The 19,108-nt window shown below is 43.3% G+C and overlaps 1 protein-coding gene across 4 annotated transcripts in view; it reads left to right on the top strand.

The window, feature by feature from the left end:
* HIPK2 (homeodomain interacting protein kinase 2) overlaps positions 1-19,108 on the top strand; it is a 187,114-nt gene that overhangs the window by 147,231 nt on the left and 20,775 nt on the right. Inside the window, exons 7-10 of one of the 4 annotated variants that reach the window (XM_060107539.1) lie at positions 2,636-2,798; positions 6,455-6,581; positions 7,669-7,790; positions 16,834-16,973. In XM_060107539.1, coding sequence (XP_059963522.1) covers positions 2,636-2,798; positions 6,455-6,581; positions 7,669-7,790; positions 16,834-16,973 — 552 coding nt within the window. Of the gene's footprint in view, positions 1-2,635; positions 2,799-6,373; positions 6,582-7,668; positions 7,791-16,830; positions 16,974-19,108 lie in introns of all 4 variants that reach the window. The other 3 variants (XM_060107538.1, XM_060107537.1, XM_060107536.1) reach the window with 3 other exon arrangements.

Below are 19,108 nucleotides of genomic sequence, written 5' to 3'. Positions count from 1 at the left end.
TCTAATTTAGAAGCACGTTTGAAACAACCAAACTCCTATATAAAGAAGGAACTTGGACCCATCCCTTGCAAACTCTCATTACGGGATTTGTCCTTTTTCTGGGTGTGGTAGGGGCAAGTCAAGGGGTGTCAGTCTATACCACAAAAGAAAGGCAAACTTGGTGATTTACTGGATAGGGCCCCATAAGATGAGTCTTTGCGTATTCGGGGTGAAGTGAGATGACTGAGAAACAGCTATAGATAGGAGATGGAGGGGTGCTGACTAGAGGGCTCCCGTTACCATCTGCACCAAGTCAGTGAGACAGTCCCCTGCATAAAGTTGGGGGCTTGGTTGAATGACCTCAGGGTGCTGTCTGTCTCTGGGTTCTGTAAGGAAACAGATATATAGGGTGCTTCACTGTGTGGGATGAAGACCAAGCGTGGAATCCATGGGCATCAGCTTCCAATTCAAAACTTGGTGTGAGACCAAGAGAAGCACTGACACCTTAGATTTCGGAAAATAAGCCTCGGAAGGAAAGAAGGGTCTTTGCTCATACCCAGGCTTACCCGAGAGTAGGCCTGATCCCCAGGTAACCCTAGAACTTGTTGGGCAGACCATGGAGAACTCTGGGGCTAGAAGAAACCTCCAGGCCACCACCCCCCGCTAGAGACCCCCCCTCTGGGGCTCGGCCAGGGTTACCCCAACATCCAGATTAACAGGTGAAAGAGACTCCATTTATTTCTCCATGCCAGGATTCTAGTGCACAAATTCCTTAAAAACCATTCTCAGAATTAACCCAACGTGAAAGTGCTTTCCTCTAACTGAAACTAAATACTCAGACTAGGGCTTCCCTGGTGGTGCAGTGGTTGAGAGTCCACCTGCTGATGCAGGGGACGCAGGTTCGTGCCCCAGTCCGGGAAGATCCCACATGCTGCGGAGCGGCTGGGCCCGTGAGCCATGGCCACTGAGCCTGCACATCCGGAGCCTGTGCTCTGCAACGAGAGAGGCCACAACTGTGAGAGGCCTGCGTACTGCAAAAACAAAACAAAACAAAAAAAACCTCAGACCATTTCAGTTAGAAGATTCTGAGTCTAAAAGCTTTGTGTTGAATTGTCAGAAAACCGTTGATGCATTAAATACAGTCCAAAAAGAACACAAAATCTATTGTTTTATTCCTTCAGCCTCCACGTGAAAGCACTTAGCAGTGGGCTTGATACTTAGTAGATGCTCAAAACATGTTGGCATTACCAGCATTAGTAATAGTGTTTCTAGCTCTTGGTTACTGGAGATACATTTTCCTTCCTCTCCAGGGTTGTCAGTCAGTAAATGTTTTTTTAGTGTGCATTGTGTAGCCAGTGTAAGTAGTCATTAACTCAGAAAGAATGTCTAAGTCAGTTCAGAACATCTTTCACAGAGAGGATGTTTTGGGATAGCCCACAAGCACCTGCCTGGCCCAGAATATAACTTACCTATAGTATGTGGAAACAGTATGCATTTGTAATCTTAAAATAGTAGAATTTTATATTGTTATTAAACTATTTATAATTAAAATAAGTGTTTTAAATTGAAATGTAATATTCATTGTCTTGAATATTACCATTTGAGGAAAATTAAGTTTAATTAGAAGAAGACACAAGTGAATGAAAAACGATGTATAAATTCTAACGGACACTATACGGTGGATTTTCAAAAACTTGGTCAAGGCCACTCGTGGCTTTCCTTGTCCTTGATGCTGGTGTCAGCAACACTTTTATACTTGACTTTCATAATTAGAGTTTTGTTTTGATTCACAAATGCAATGGAGGAAGAAAAAGAGGAAGAGAAATTTTACTTCATGTAACTGGGCAAGAATTAGAAAGCTGAAAGGCAGAACGCAGGAAGGTAAAGAGAATGTACATGTGTATGTGAAGACTGCCAATAATTAGCTCTTGATCTTGACAAATTACCCATCCTCTGTCTGCTTCAGCCTTACTCATGAAATAGGGCCAGCAGTCGTATCTCTTCCCTTCGTGGTTGCTGTAGGACTGAACGAGACAGTGCTTGCAAACAGCTACCACGCTGTCAGTAACGTTAGCCACTAGCAGTGATCATTAAAATCACTGCTCTCGTTCCATACACAATCCAGGGAGGAACAAGAGCGGCAAGAGGTCCCGATGCTGGGTTGGTTAGTTCCTTGGCTGACCCCTAGATGGCGCCGGTGCCCTAAACTAGCTGGAAAGGGGGAGCGCGAGGAAGGTGGAGGCAGGTCATCACCTGCTGTTCAACGCTCCCAATCAGAGAACTTATACGTTTGTTTATGCGCCAGAAACCACCTTGAAAGCTGAGAATGAGCAGTGAAGGTGGAGGCAGATCAGCAGCATGAGGAAATGCAGTGAGAGCCAAGAGGTCTGTTGTGCTGGTGGAGAACCTTTACCCACCGGGATGGGGAGAAGAGGTAGTGAGACAATGCGGGGATTCATCTAAGTACCGCCGACTCTTGCAAATGCAGATGCTGCATGAGAAATCCAGGAAATTGAGACCTAACGTTTAGTGTCCCGGTTGTTTTGTTGATTAGATTAACTGTTCTCTCTTTTTCTCTCTCCATCTTCTCCCCTGTATTCCACCTTACCCTCTTGTCTTTCCCTAATGCCTCTGTCTCTGCCTTTTGCATGAACAGCGTCAAATCATGTTTCCAGAACATGGAGATTTGCAAGCGTCGGGTGAACATGTATGACACGGTAAACCAGAGCAAAACCCCTTTCATCACACACGTGGCCCCCAGCACATCCACCAACCTGACCATGACCTTCAACAACCAGCTGAACACCGTCCACAACCAGGTGAGTGGGCAGCGGAGGGGAAGGCAGGTGGGGCTGACAGTGTGAGCAACAGGAATTCTACTTTCCCACCAAACCGAGTCAGGAGACAAAACTCCTCCAATATCACGTACAACAGACAAAATCCCTCTGCTGTCGCATTCAACTCTGTAAGAACGTGTGTGTTCCCAAGGTTATTTCCTTTGAGAATCCCAGGCACTCTTTGTATTGACCACTGGCTCATCGAAAGGTCCCAGAAATGACTCACTAAGGGAGTTACTTCTGAGATGGTATCTCTTACTGCTCTCCTGTCTTGATGTGGGAATAAGGTAAAGGAGATGCTGTGATCCTTTTATGACCGACATCTGCCTGATACAGAATTCTAGAACTGGAAGGGATGCTGGCAGCCCCCCAGCTCAGGCCCCTGCTCCTGGTGTCCACACTGCTGGGTCCACGTGATCTCCTTGCGAGACAGATAAAACCTGTCCTTTTCCAGTTCTTGGGGAGAATCAATTCATCAGTCTTGTCAGCAGAATTCCAGCAGTTAGAACTAAAAAGGGACCGGGAAACTGAGCTTTTCTTCCCACAGCTTTCCAACCTTTTGCAGAAAATTAGCAGAATCTAGCACCTAATACACTGCTCGAAATATGGATGACACCCAGGAAATAGTTACTGAATGAATAATCCCCAAGTCCTCACTCAGGCTGCCTCTGGTATCTAAGAGACTTTTACTTTTATTCCCACCAACCAGCCTTACCAGTTCCACCAAATAAATGTCCCTAGATTTTTTTCAGTCTTAATATCAATCTTTAATGACAACAGCACACCTCTGTGTGTACACACACACACACACCCCACCCCATAGGAAAGGAGTGTATATGTTCTAATCCTGAAGTGTGAATACTCTGCCTGGCCATTTACTCTTTTCCGACAGGTCCCCTACTCCCACGGAAGAGTCATTGACCCTGTTTTCCAGGCCATTCCTGGCATGGTGTGTTGCTAAGGCCCAGCTTTACTTCCCAGCCTGTCCTCTCCTGCCTAAACTCTAGGAGAGGCTACCTGGAATCTGCTGCCCCCTGGAGGCCCTTGGTGTTCTTACAATTCTCCTTGGTGGGAAGAGCTAATGTTCTCTACAGCCTGGAGTCCAAAATAATAAACATTCCCACCCGGTGCCTAGCTCAGTCCTCAGGCTAAGGCAGCCACAGCCAGTCAGGTGAACTCCTTGACAAAATATCCCCGTGGTTTTGTTCTTCATCACCAGAGCCCCATCACAGTGAGTGGACTATCTTGCTGGTGCCGTAAGCAGGGAGAGTAGAAGACACGTTGAAATGGGAAGGTTGGCCTAACTGTGAGGAAGGAGGGCCAGACTAAGGTGCATATACAGCATTCGTTAGGCAGCAGTTGGAGATTTTTGAGCAGCGTGGTGACATGCACAAAGTAGTCTTTTGGAAAGAATGTTCTAGCCTCTGTGTCCAAGAAGAATTGGAAGAGAAGAAGCGGAGGCCAGAACATCACTAGTCAGGGCCTTACAGGTCCCAGGCACCAGGACAGGCCTCAGCTAAGGAAGTAGTGATTAAAAAGAGGGTTCTGGGGACATTTCGAAGGAAGGAGCAGCAGTACCAGTGACTGGCCAGAAGGGGGAGTAGTTGAGCACCAGCGTAGGAACCTGGAGGAGAACGGTGCTAGTGCCCTGAAGAGGAAAGCCCAGAGGCAGGAGGATGTGAGGAGGGTCTGGTCTCTGGTGTGTAGAGTGCAAGCAGGTGGTGGGAAGTGTGTATGTGGGGAAGCCTCCCGGAGAGGTGAGGCCATGGAGAGAACAAAGAGGAAACACAAGTCGTGCCATTAGTAGCAACACAGATGCTGGCCCAATACAGACGACTGTATATAAAACAGATAAACAACAAGGACCTACTGTATAGCACAGGGAACTATATTCAATACCTTTTAGTAACCTATAATGGAAAAGAATATGAAAAAGAATATACACACACACACATATATATAACTGAATCACTTTGCTGTGTACCAGAAACTTAACACAGCATTGTAAATGAACTATACGTCAATTAAAAAAAAAAAAATTAGATTGGCCAAAAAGTTCGTTCAGGTTCCTAAGATCTCATGGAAAAAGTTCATAAGATCTTACGGAAAACCCAAACGAACTTTTTGGCCAACCCAATAAAAGATGCTGGCCCACACGTGTCACACGTGCATTCCCAGTCACACTACCTGGAGGCCGATTGTGTGGTGCTGCAAAAACAGACACTTATTGTTACAATAATATCTTAAAATCTAAACATGGGCGCCAAATAATTTAAGTGATTACTTTCAAATTCTTTTGCTTTGCACTGAAATTCAGCATCAAATATAAGTATAAAAATCATGTAAAATGAGACTTTATCCTTTTTATCACATTTGACACACATGCATACCCTTCTTGAAATCCTAATTTTGTATGTGTCCACGATATCCTTGTGGCTCTTTCCCTCCTTACTTTTTTAGTCCTTGTAACCTCTAGTGGCAAAACCTCTTAGAAACAAGGTTGAATTTGAAGCCATAGGTAACTCCACCTATCTTGCTAAAGGATCAGCATGAAGAAGACTAAGATGGGGTGAAACTGGAGAATTCCCAATTTAGAATTTCTTTTCCTTCCGTGTGTGGCTTTGCTTCACGTGGAATTTCAATCTCAAATGCTGTCTCTTTCTGGAAGAGAAAGGAAAGAGGACATAAGTTCAGTATCTGTCTAACCCATCTCCATTTAAGTTCTCTTGGCCCACTGGCATCTTTTCTCCCTGCCTTCCAGCTTTAGTAGTTGAACACCAGCATGAGAATGCACCGAATTCCAACAAGTAACCCCAGTCTCAGCATGTCCCTCTCCGTCTCTGTTTCTGCAGCGTATTTCTTTACAGTAACGGTGCTCTGCAGACATCTCAGGGCATCTGTAAACAGTGCTGCCCTTAGACCTGAGAAAAAGGGCCCCCTGCCTGGGCCCTCCCCAGGTATGTGTGCTTCCATGCCAAGCCCTGGCTACCTGGCACCCCAGGCTTGGTTTCATCCATCCCAGTATGGACTGTACCACCAAGTCCAAATACATGCACTCAAAGGCCCTCAAGTTGTGGTACAGAGCTGGGACAGGGAGAGAAGGAAGGCAGGCATTCAGCTCCACGTTCCAGTGGCCAAGCCAAGGAATCCAAGAGGGATTCAAACTCAAACCCAGTCTTCCAGGTGGTTATGAAAGTGTACGTGTCCAAGTGGAAGGGCAGAATGTAAGTCCTTTAGCCGATCTTTAACTTTGCAGTATTTAGACGTGATATGCAGGCGTCCATTTGCATTTGCAGGCCCCATAAATGTTAGGAAGAGGCCTGAATGTAAGCACCGAAGGTGGTTCTGTGTCTCATGGGGCTGCAGGTGCCTGCTTTTCCCTGAGACTTTCCAACTGTATTTCCACTCCCGTTTTTGCTTTTTTGCTCTTGGTTTTCGTTTGTTTGTTTGCTCTTCTTTGAGTTCATTTATTTGATTTAGATTCGTGTCTCCCAACGTGCCACCTCCCTCATTTTTTATTTGTGTTTATTTTTGTTTAATCCCCACCATTCCTTTAGGCTCCCACCTCCACCAGTGCCACTATTTCCTTAGCCAATCCTGAAGTCTCCATACTAAACTACCAATCTGCACTCTACCAGCCCTCAGCGGCATCCATGGCTGCGGTCGCCCAGCGGAGCATGCCCCTGCAGACGGGAGCGGCCCAGATCTGCGCCCGGCCCGACCCCTTCCAGCAAGCGCTCATCGTGTGTCCACCCGGCTTCCAAGGTAAGGCTGAGCGGACACAGCTTCTCACCTGCTTCCAAGAGGACCACCTCTGGGGCGCCGGCCCCTAAACTCTTCTGTCCTGCTAAAGCCCTCTTCATTTCTTTTCGTGAGAGCACTGGCATCACTGAACTGGAGGGCCCCCGTACTGCGGTGGCCAGCCTAGAAACGGTGGGACTTACGTTTCGGCACCAAGTCAGTGCCTTGTTATTCTCATCACCTGCCAGTGGTTTCGTCCCAGGCCCAGCTGCTGTCTGTAAATCAGCACATTGTGTGTGTTCTCATTGTTATGCTGATGTCAGCTCTTGCATTTCCTCACATGGAATATCCTGTGTGGCTTATCTGTAAAAAATTGCCGATCTCCAACAGCCAACTAGTCCCAGTTCTTGTGAAGAATATAAATCTGTCTGAAAAGCATTTCCTGGACACCACCCCCTGACCACGTGCCCACCAGGTGATCCTTTGGCCATGCACCCCGGCACTCTTCTCCTGAAAATTCTAAGCTGGAGTTGACTGCTTGGTTACAGTTTACACAGAAAGCTCAAGAATTTGTTTCTGAAACCCTCCTGGTGTAAGTCTACGTGGTTCAGTCTGAATCAGTGCAATTCCAGCCGCCTCACTCCTCCCCCAAGGCCTGGCTTTGACATACGCAGATATATCTTCATGTCGAAAGCAGTTGTTTTCCTGCTGTAATTTGCCAGCATAACTGTTCCACTTTTGGCTTTAAAGATTCCTTAATTTGACCTAGTCTCTGAAAACATTCAAGGCTGTTTTCGTGGGTTTTTTTAAATTTTAAGTTAGAGGGAATTCCCTGGCAGTCCAGTGGTTAGGACTCCACGCTTTCACTGCCAAGGGCCTGGGTTCAATCCCTGGTCGGGGAAGTAAGATCCCGCAAGCCATGCGGCACGGCCAAAAGAAAAAAAAAATTTTTTTTTTTAAGTTAGAAACTAAAGGGGAGACTTCCAAAGGACCGGTCGGTATCTAGTGCCAAGGGAAGCTGAGAGCTGACACAGCAGGCCAGGAAGGTTCTCCTCGTCCAGCTGTTTCCAGTCACTTAGCCCTTTTCCCCCTTGCCCGTTGTCTGGACTAGGATTGCAGGCCTCTCCCTCTAAGCATGCTGGCTACTCTGTGAGAATGGAAAACGCAGTTCCCATCGTCACTCAAGCCCCAGGAGCTCAGCCTCTTCAGATCCAACCAGGTCTGCTTGCCCAGGTAATTCTTTCTTTATTATTACTGGTATTACCATGGTCCATGTTAATGTTGTTCACAAAAGAGCCATATCTTTGCTAATTCCCTCCCTGGCAATGAGTTAGATGCTTCAGATCATTAGAATATATCAGTAATATTCTGAATGATCCCCCCAGTGAATTACCTTCCTAAGTATCTGGCTTACAATTACAAGAAGAAATTTAGACACAGGGAGAGCCTGGGGAAATTATCATTGTATCTTTGTAATGCAAATTAATATGGGAGACCTAGGGTTTAATCCTAACTCTCTGTGACCCAAGGCAAGTCAGTTAGCATTTCTTCCTTGTAAAATTGAAATTATTTTTTTAAAGCCCGAAAGAGCCTTGGAGATTATCTCTTTGTTTTATAGTTGAAAACCAGGATCACAGAAGCTTTGGGATGGAACCTTCCTTATCTGTTCACACAGGTACTCTGACAGATTCTTAGAATGAAATCACAGAGGTGAAACTGGTTGAAAATTTGCAAAGTGTCGTGGAAATTTTAGGTAACCATAGTGGTGTAATGATAATAGTAATCAATCCTTAATGTCACTTGAACCTTAATAACAAATACATCCTCATTTTGCCAGGCACTTTACAGTTGTTATTGATTTAATCCCCACAACATAGTAAGGTATTTGTCTCCTTCTGACAAATAGGGGAAGTGAAGCACAAGCACTGGCTCAGAGTCACACGGCAATTAGGTGGCAGAACCAGAATAGAAACCCAAGACACCAGCATCTGTATTTTAACCGCCATGCTGTACTGTTTCTGTTGTTGGGCGTCAAGGACAGCTTGACCAAAATGTTAGTTTAGAAGCACTTTTGTTTTTAAATAAAGTTGGTTCCCAAAGACACTTACTTATGGTGTCTTTTGCTGAATAGAAGTTTGGGGTTTTAATTTTAATATAGTCACATTGCATAGGTCTATTTTGGACTCACTCTATTCTATTCCATTGTCCGCTCCAATATCGTATTGTCTTAACTATTATGACTTTAATATATGTCTGGTATCTGGTCAGAAAAGCCCTGCTCCTATATTGTTCTTCAAAATTTCTCTGTGTATTCTTTTTTTTTTTTTTGCGGTATGTGGGCCTCTCACTGTTGTGGCCTGTCCCGTTGAGGAGCACAGGCTCCGGACGCGCAGGCTCAGCGGCCATGGCTCACGGGCCCAGCCGCTTCGCGGCATGTGGGATCTTCCCAGACCGGGGCACAAACCCGTTTCCCCTGCATCAGCAGGCGGACCCTCAACCACTGCGCCACCAGGGAAGCCCCTCTCTGTCTATTCTTATCCCTTCCCTTTTCCATGTGAATTTTATCATCACCTTTACATAAGAATTTTGGTGCCAAAACAAGCCAAAACAAAACCCAAAACCCTGGTTTGTATTTATTGGACTTGCATTGGATTTATATTTACTTTTAGGGAAATTGACATCCTTATAATATTAAGTCATCCCTGAACATGGTATAACTGTATATAAATTACCTTTTATTCCTTTCACTAAAGTTTTCTTTTGTTAGAGTAATTCCTAAATATTTTACAGTTTTCTTATTAATAACTTTATTAACTATATGTTCTAATTATTTGTCTTTGGTTCATAGGAGTGTAACTGATTTTTCTTTATTGAGTTCGTTATCTAGCAATCCTTCCAAACTCTGATTAGTTCTGATTGTTTCTGTGAATTCCCTTGGATTTTCTACGTAGACTTATCTTTTCATTTACAAATGATACAGTTTTGTTTCTTCCTTTACAATCTTTATAACTTTTATTTATTGTTCTTATATCACTGTGATGACAGCCCCTCCAAAACAACATTTAATAAGTGTTAATACTGAGCATCCTTAACTGGAACCTAACTTTTTTTTTTTTTTACATCTTTATTGGAGTATAATTGCTTTACAATGGTGTGTTAGTTTCTGCTTTATAACCAAGTGAATCAGTTATACATATACATATGTTCCCATATCTCTTCCCTCTTGCATCTACCTCCCTCCCACCCTCCCTATCCCACCCCTCTAGGTGGTCACAAAGCACGGAGCTGATCTCCCTGTGCTATGCGGCTGCTTCCCACTAGCTATCTATTTTATGTTTGGTAGTGTATATATGTCCATGCCTCTCTCTCACTTCATCCCAGCTTACCCTTCCCCCTCCCCATGTCCTCAAGTCCATTCTCTAGTAGGTCTGTGTCTTTATTCCTGTCTTACCCCTAGGTTCTTCGTGACATTTTTTTTTCTTAAATTCCATATATATGTGTTAGCATACGGTATTTGTCTTTCTCTTTCTGACTTACTTCACTCTGTATGACAGACTCTAGGTCCATCCACCTCATTACAAATAGCTCAATTTCGTTTCTTTTTATGGCTGAGTAATATTCCATTGTATATATGTGCCACATCTTCTTTATCCATTCATCCGATGATGGACACTTAGGTTGTTTCCATCTCCGGGCTATTATAAATAGAGCTGCAATGATGAACCTAACTTTAAAGGAAATTCTTCTAGCTGCTTGCCATTAGGGATTTTGTTTACTCTGAAGAGTTGATAGGGACACTTAATCAAGTTTGCTAATTTTTTTAATGAATTAATATTAAATTGCATCAAATGTTCTTTCTTCATCTATTGAAATACTCCTGTGTTTTTGTTCCTTAATCTGTTAATGTACCAAGTTACTTAATAGATTTTGTAATGTTAAACTATCCCTGTATGTCCAAGGTGAACTTTATTTAATCATGTTGTGCTTGATGTGTTTGTATGCTTTTCAATTCTGGATAGTCTGCAAACACTATAGCTAGTATTTTTGCATCTATGTTCATAAGTGAGAAGTGGCATGAATTTCTCTTTCTTGTAGAATCTTTATCTGCTTTGGGCATCGAGATTACACCAATCTCATAAGATATGCTGGATAGTATTACCTCTTCTTCTGTTTTCTGGAACAGCTTGTTTGAGATTGATCTTAGCCATTCTTCATCTCTGTTCTTATGTCCAAATTGAGACTGCAAATGACCACTAACACCAGCTTCTGATGGCACAGGAAGCTGTGTCTTGCTGAAAGTTTGTAAACAGAGAACCTTCAGTGTATAAAGCACACCTTCTATTCCTTCCTCTGTCTCTGGTCCTCATAGCTCCCTTTTGTTTGCACAGTTTGGTAGTAGGGAGTTCAGAAAAGGCCCTGGTAGATCAAGAGAACCACAGCTCCCTCCAGGGGCAAAGCAGCTTGCTCATACTTTATGTGACTGGCAGAAATCCAGGCCACTTTCCCACTGCTGCTCATCTGTGAGCCAAAACCTGCAGAATTCACATGTACTTTAAAGGGTACTTATAGATCCTTTTTTGTGTTTGCACACTTAACTCTAGTAAGCCAGGAACCATCTCTGAAAGAAAGAATACTTGGCATCTCTTACTAGCTAAAATAGACATTCTTCATTGTTCAGTTTGGTGGAAACCAACATGCTCAGCATTTCTGAATTTGTTTCAGTCCTTTAATCGTAGCAGGGAAGGGCTTTACCTATTGCGTACTTGAAAAGGAGTCCCGAACGTGCTGTAAATCTCCAAGTGAATTTAACCTAAAGCACTAAGTGGGAAAGTGAACCAAAAAAAAAAAAAAACATGTACAAGGATTTTAATTGCTACAGTGTTTATAACAGGGAACTGCTGGGAGCAATTTGAATGTTCCTCAGTAGGAGATTTGTTAAATAAATTGATACATGCATAAAACGGAACACCATGTAGCCATTAAAAAGGGCACGGTAGGGCTTCCCTGGTGGCGCAGTGATTGAGAGTCTGCCTGCTGATGCAGGGGACACGGGTTCGTGCCCCGGTCCGGGAAGATCCCACATGCCACGGAGCGGCTGGGCCCGTGAGCCATGGCCGCTGAGCCTGCGCGTACGGAGCCTGTGCTCTGCAACGGGAGAGGCTGCGGCAGTGAGAGGCCCGTGTACCGCAAAAAAAAAAAAAAAAAAAAAAAAGGGCACGGTAGACCAAAGTGTCTTGACATGCAGAGATGCCTAAGAAAGATTAAGTTTAAAAAAAAAAGTCTTGTCCTATCTAGCATCACTGTGTGTCTTTTTGTTTATTGGTTGCTTTTGATTTTTCTGTCACTCAATTCATGCCAATATGTTAGCCTATTAAGGTCGAGCTTTCCTAGGTTTTGGGGCTTTTTCTCTTTTTTTGGCTTCGTTGGATCTTTGTTGCTGTGCACAGGCTTTCTCTTGATGCACACAGGCTTTCTCTAGTTGCAGTGAGCGGGGGCTACTCTTCATTGCAGTGCGTGTGCTTCTCATTGCGGTGGCTTTTCTTGTTGTGGAGCCCGGGCTCTAGGCGTGCGGGCTCAGTAGTTGTAGCTCGCGGGCTCTAGAGCACAGGCTCAGTAGTTGTGGTGCACGGGCTTAGTTGCTCCGCGGCATGTGGGATCTTCCTGGACCAGGGCTCGAACCCGTGTCCCCTGCCTTGGCAGGCGATTCTTAACCACTGCGCCACCAGGGAAGTCCTCTCCTAGATATTTTTAATGGTCCCTTCAAAGGACGAAAATAAGCTAACTTCTAAAACTAGTAGGGCAGCTATAAAAAAAAAGAAAAAAAGCAATAATTAAACATGGAAGCTGCCGCCTTCATTTTTCTTGGGTAAATTTCTAGGTATCAGGCAAAGGCACTCCAAAGATTATTACTTTAAATATATCCCAAAATTCTGTGTATTTCTTTTTTTTTTTTTTTTTTTTTTTTGCGGTACGCGGGCCTCTCACTATTGTGGCCTCTCCCGTTGCGGAGCACAGGCTCCAGACGCGCAGGCTCAGCAGCCATGGCTCACGGACCCAGCCACTCCTCCCGGACCGGGGTACGAACCCGTGTCCCCTGCATCCGCAGGCGGACTCTCAACCACTGCACCACCAGGGAAGCCCTGTGTATTTCTTTTTATCTAAATAGTTATACCTTTTCAAGGAGTTTATCTGTGAAAGTTTAGAGAGTCTTTTAAATCCATCCCTCATGTTAGCTTTGTTTGCTGTGCCCTTTTCTGCCCCACCTCCCAGCAGCATCACATGTCCCTCAAAGGGAAACACTCTCTCTGGGGCACTCCAAAGATGTGTTCATGGAAGAAGAGGGTGTAATCACACCCTCTCATTTCAGTGACAGGGGGGTGATATGGATTGCCTTACCAGTAAGGCTTTTTTGGTACCGCCTAAAAGGAGCTGTCACCTCTGTCCTTCCAAGCCCCAGCCCAGAACTGGCATCTTGACCACCATCAGAAACTGTGAATGAGTAGGTAAAGGTAGAGAGATGGGAAGTACAGTTCTTGTTTGATGCAGTATTGAATTTACCTCACTTTTCAAATGGCAAGATCCCAAACCCCCTTTGACCTTTCAGAGCCCCCAGGATATGGAGATTTCTGTTTGCCAGATCCTTGTAGACTCTGCCCTGCCATGAAGTTTTGTGCATTCTTCTAGCCAATCAGCTTGTATCACCTGAACCCCTTTAAATGTTTCCCTAAGGATAAACCACTGGCTTGGACTCTTTAAACTGTTAAAATACAAAACTTCGATGCTTCTTAAAACCTTCTCTGGTTATTTTCAGCCAGTCTTTCCAACCATTCTGTCTTGCTGTCTGTGTCAGTCTTGCCTGGTGCCTGGTATTGTTAATGAATAAGGAAGACTTTTTCATACCACTTTTATGCAGTTACCACCAACACCTGATCCTGAATAGGGCCAGCATTTTTATGTATCATCTCCATAAAAAGAGGTGGTAGCTTGGCTGAGAGCATGGGCTCTAGAATTTGACTGCCCGTGTCCAGGTGCCAGCCCCACCACTTACTGGCTCTATCACTCTGGGGAAGTTATTTTTGAATTTAAATTTGATTAATTATTATCATCGATACTGTATCATATTATTTTCAGCTGAGCCTCATAATATACTATGATTCCATTTCTTTTCCTGTACAACTTGTTTTTCCTGGAATTAATGGTTGTCTCACCTTTTCATTGGGTTAGTTTCCTCTGTGTCTATTATTATGCAGCCCCAAACTCTTCCAGAGTTCTACAAGGCGTGTGTGTTTGGTGTGTTGATGTGTTTGAGCATATTGAGAAGTTCAGTGGTTGTTATTTTTCTCTCTTTCTGAAATCTTTTAAGACTCTCCTTTTCTACAGTGGTCTGAGATTTCATGACTGCGTGTTTCCTTGTGAGTCTTTTAGAATACATTGTCCTGGACAACCTATTTGCCCTTTTTACCTGGAGAATTTTCTTTTATTTTTGACCTTGTTAACTTCTTCCCTTCCATTTTCTCTGTTCCCTCTTTGCGGAATTCTTATTAATTAGGTGCTGGTGTTTCTGAAGTGATCTAATGATTCTCATATCTCCCCCCAACCCTGCCCACTTTTTTGTCTCTATATATTCGATCTGTGCTACTTCCTAATATTTTCTCAACTCTATGGAATCGTTAATTTCTGTTGTCATAGTTCTCATTTCCAAGAGTTCTTTCTTGTTCTATGAATATAGATATATCTTCTTATACATGATCTTGTTTCATGGAGATAGATAGATAGATAGGTAGATAGATTTTTTTTTACCTCTATGAGGACATTAATTACATATGTTTTTGAAATTTTCTTCTGATTCCTACACTGTTGTTGTTTCCTCTGAGTTTCATTTTTTTGTTTTAGTCTCTTTCATGTTAGAAGTTTCCTTTAAAATCTGGCGATCCCTGGCTGTTCATTCATATCTAAGACTGAAGCACTAAAATAACTGGAGAGCTTCATGGGCAGGGCGGTGGACTTCTCCATAGCTGAATGTGGGCTTCTTTATAGACCAGTAAGGAGTGAGCTCAGCATTTTCACTGGCAGATCCCCTCTCGTCAAATGTATCTATATTTTTTTCTCTTGGAATAGTCAGTTTCCCTAGAGAGAATCCTCCAGGCTCCTGCTTTGAGACTGGGGAAGCCGGGTAATAATTCTACATACCAGGGATCTGGGGGTGAAGGCATCTCATAGTTTAATATACAGACTTGTCCTTAGATTGCTTCAGTCTGTGAACTCAGTAATCGCCCTTCAGTTTAACAGCTTCTAAAATGTTGTTAACTGTTATTGTCACTTCCTGTTCTCTTTGTCCTATGGATCTATATTTTTTTTCATTCCTTCACTGTCATTTTAGTTGAGCTTAAAGAGGAAGAGCAGTAAATGTACGTTTAATTTACCATATTTCCAGGCAAGCTATTTAACTTCTCTGTGTTTCAGTTTACTCATTTGAGAAAAGAGAGGGGAAAGCAGTCCCTACCTCACAGGATTGGTCTTAAGATAAAGTCAGAAAATCTATTTATGGTCTTAGTTCTATGCTTGGCACACAGTATGCGTCCAGAAATATCAGCGCTAATCTTATAAATTATAAAGTAGTAATAAATTATAGAAATATCTGATGAAGTGTTGTCTGAAATGAGTTGAACACATCAATCAGTGATAGAGGTACAAAAATATCTCTCTTTGAAGTAAAATGTTAATATTCATTTTAGGGAAATAGGGAAAAAATAATGTCCTTAGCTTGATATCAAGATTTATTATTTAAAGATGACATTAGTCAAAACACGTGCTTTTTATGAGATCTGAAATAAGTTCCAGGCAAAATCAGTAGAAATCTTACTGCCAGTGAAACTGTTATTCATTTAAGCTTTTGAGCTCATAACTGTTTCAATCAATTAAATTATTTTTCTGCTCACTGTGTTTGAATTCAGTAAACCTGAAATACAGTTAAGTATAGTTAATTGCCTTGGTAGCACTGCTTCCTTCATCAACAAACATTTATTAAGCATTTACTGTTTTATCTGTGGTCCCTGAGCTTTCTGCCTCTATCAAAAAAGATCAATAAGCAAACAGGCAATATCTACGAGGTATAAGAGATTTCACTGGGTCTCATCTGCAACAGAGATGACAGGATAGACCAGGTGAACGATCCACTCAGGTCTAAACTGCGGCTATATCATTTTATACACATCACTGTTTATTAAGTCTTGACTCAAATTTGTAATCCATTTCCAGAAGTGCTTTTTTGTACATGTGAGCCACAACACACCTATTAAACACATGCACAGTTTGTGGAGCACTACATTATATTCATTACCCAGTGTCAGCCATCTCCATCCTGATGGAAAGAGAGATATAACTAAGATCCCAAATGTTTAAGTCCTTGACCTGCCCAAGAGGAATTTTACCTTAGTGGTGTTCCTTCAAGTGTCCAACTTTGGACAGCTGTATTCATTGTGAATCATTTAATAACCAAAGGCAAGCAGAATAGTGATTGAAGATACAGAGAGTTCAAAACACAATACACGCACATGCACGCACATGTGTAAGTCTGTTCAAGGAGGAGTCAAGAAAGTTCATTTTAGACTTCTTAGAAAAAGCTTAATATTTACGAAGAATTAAGCTGTGACTTCCTCACTGTCTCATTTCTGCTTTGAGGAAGTCAAGGTAATTCTCAGTTAAGCTTAAGGTTCCAGCTAAGAACTGTACTGCACGCTTGCCTGCCCTCAGTTGCAGGCAAGTATCGGATACTTGGTGATCTCAGAATTATGTTAACTTAGATTCAGAAGATAACACAAGTTGGACCTCTAGATTCTAGCTGCTAAACAAAAGGCAAAATATTAAATAAAGGATACTAGACAGAAAACTTCTTGAGGGCAAGAAGTTACCCTTGTATGGCCCAATTCAACTACCTCAATCTCTTGCACATAATTGTGTGACAGAATAAATCAATAAATGAACTCTTGGAAATTTTAAGCATTGTTCATTAGAGCAAATTTATAAATAAATCATTCTCCTATGTGAATGAATTGCTTCCATACAGTTCTTTGCCCATATACTTACTGTCTTCTACTGACGTCCCATGTGCTAATTTTATCTCCCCTGGTTTGTGAGGCCAGAGAGCAGGTCTCCAGTTTCACACCTATCACAGGGTCTAGCACAACCCTGGGCACAGAATAAGTGCTTGACTCATGCAGATTGATTTTATGACTAACAGACATGGTGATAGCAAACGTCCTCTGTCCTACAGCAGGCCTGGCCAAGTGGGACCCAGCAGATCCTGCTTCCCCCGGCGTGGCAGCAGCTGACTGGGGTGGCCACGCACACGTCGGTGCAGCATGCGACTGTGATTCCCGAGACCATGGCCGGCACCCAGCAGTTGGCCGACTGGAGGTAAGCAAGGCAGCAGGCATGTCTGGGATGGGAGGCACGTCTACCACTGACCCAGAGAGCTGCCGGGCTCGCCTGTACCAGAATCCCCTGCTTTTTAAATTAAAAAGATTATTAGGTGGAATAAGACTACAGTGTAATGAGAGGTTATTTTTAAATAAATGTGTACCAGGACACTAGAAAATCAGCTTCGTTACATTATGGTCAGTTGTCATTTTCAACCCAAAATTCAGTTCCATTATTTGATCACCAGTGTAATTCACCAGACTTGGCATGGGATGATTTTTTGGTTGTTTCTCAGAATTAAATTCCACTCCCAGAAAACAAAGATTTGTCACCAGTGAAAGGATGCGGAAGAGAGTCCCCGGGGCCCCTATGCAATTCCAGGAAGTGTTCTCGAGGTGTTTTGAGACGCGAGCACACTGGAGTCATAGCAGACCTCCCAGGGGAAGGCTTGACAGAAAGGGCTTTATTTTGGGATGATAAACTCTGGTGTGTTTGCTGAGTGTGTCTCTTCAGTTGATAGTCATATCTTCGAGATCCAAGTGCACTTTCCGCAGACCCCAGAGGCAACCAGCTGACAGCCGCCAGCATGCCACACCCCCTGCATCTGTTTCCAGAGCCCCCCACCCCATCCCACTCGCCAGCTTCATCACTGACACATTGCTCTGTTGTTTTTATGGCTGCTTTCCACTTTTCCTTGTACCTGCCACCCACCCCATCCCAACACCACCACCATGCCCCCCTGCACCAGGCAGAGCCAAATGGCAGCCCCCAAGTTGTCCCCAACTTCCTGTGGCCCTCTGCACTGTCTCGCTTTCAGCCCAAACATCAGGGCAGGTCACACCCCTCACCCTCTTGATAGTCTCCATACAACCATGGAGCCTCCTGACAGCTCCTTTTCTGACCTGAAAGGCTACTGTGAATGAAGAGCTCTGGATGAAAGGTAGAGAGGTAGAGAGGCCCCCAGTCCAGCCTCAACTGCAGCTTCCTCTGTTCTGCCAGTTAATTTTCTAATTACTAATATACTAATTCTAATTTAATTTAGTAAGAAGAGAGGAACACGGGCTGTTTGTCACAGCCCCATTCACTTCCCACTGACAGCACTCCCCCTACACCTACCCCCACTCATTTTGGAAGCACTTTCAAACCGGGTAAAACTGGGGTCATGTCTGGCCCTGCATGACCTGGGAAAAGTTACTTAACCTGTATGAGCCTTGGTTCTTCTTCAGTAAAGCGGGGATATTCATGTCTATTCATAGGATTGTTGGGAGGGTTAAATTTAAGGTAAAGAAACAAAGCACTTGACTGAAGTTAACGTACCGTACCAGCGCCTGGTACGTGACAGGCAGTAAATAGATCTGTTATCTGCCCTTCCCCCATTCACACTGGTTCGTGCTCAGCAAGACCACCTTCCCTCTTCAGCTCATTAGGGACAGCAACCAAGTGGAAAGCTGTTTGACCAGCTGTTTTTTTTCCTCACCCCTTCTCCTAAAAGACCACACATAACGCTGTACTCCTTCTTTGTCTTTCAGCATTTCTAGCTCATTGAATTTCAGCAATACTCACATACTCACTCACTCATGCATATTTTCTTACCCCTCATCCCTCTTTCCTCCTCATCTCTTATCTGAAGACACCTAAAGCCAACAGTTTCTTTTCAGTCTCTTCTCCATTTCATGTGTGGTCCAAAGAACATCCGTAATCATGGCTAATAAACAAAAGAGAAGTACCAGTGCTAGACGTGTATCAAAGGAAAAAGAGTGCCATGTCTGTAGATGAAATAGCAACAAAGTAAAGAAGCTACAACATCAGTTTCTAAAGTTCATGTAAATGTCCAGAAGACTATCAAAATCTCTACAAAAGTGTCTCCCTACTTCTTTTTTTCCTATTCATCTTTCCCCCTAAGTTTCAAAGATAAATTTCATAATTTAAAAATTCAGATGAATTCTATACCTTTTCATTTTATTATGTATTAAATGGGCTTTTATGGGCAATTCTCTTAATTCATCACTACTCTTAATATTTCTGTGGGAAAGTAAGCCTTTGAGCGCCACACAACCCAGATCCCATATAACCCATTTTCAGGATAATGGTGGCAGTATTTCTTATCAACATGTGTCTGACGTTAGTAATTT

The sequence above is a fragment of the Mesoplodon densirostris genome, chromosome 9, assembly GCF_025265405.1.
Source record: "Mesoplodon densirostris isolate mMesDen1 chromosome 9, mMesDen1 primary haplotype, whole genome shotgun sequence".
Taxonomy (NCBI): Eukaryota; Metazoa; Chordata; class Mammalia; order Artiodactyla; family Ziphiidae; genus Mesoplodon; species Mesoplodon densirostris.
Note: the sequence above shows the minus strand (reverse complement) of the source record. Positions and strands in the feature narration are given on the sequence as shown.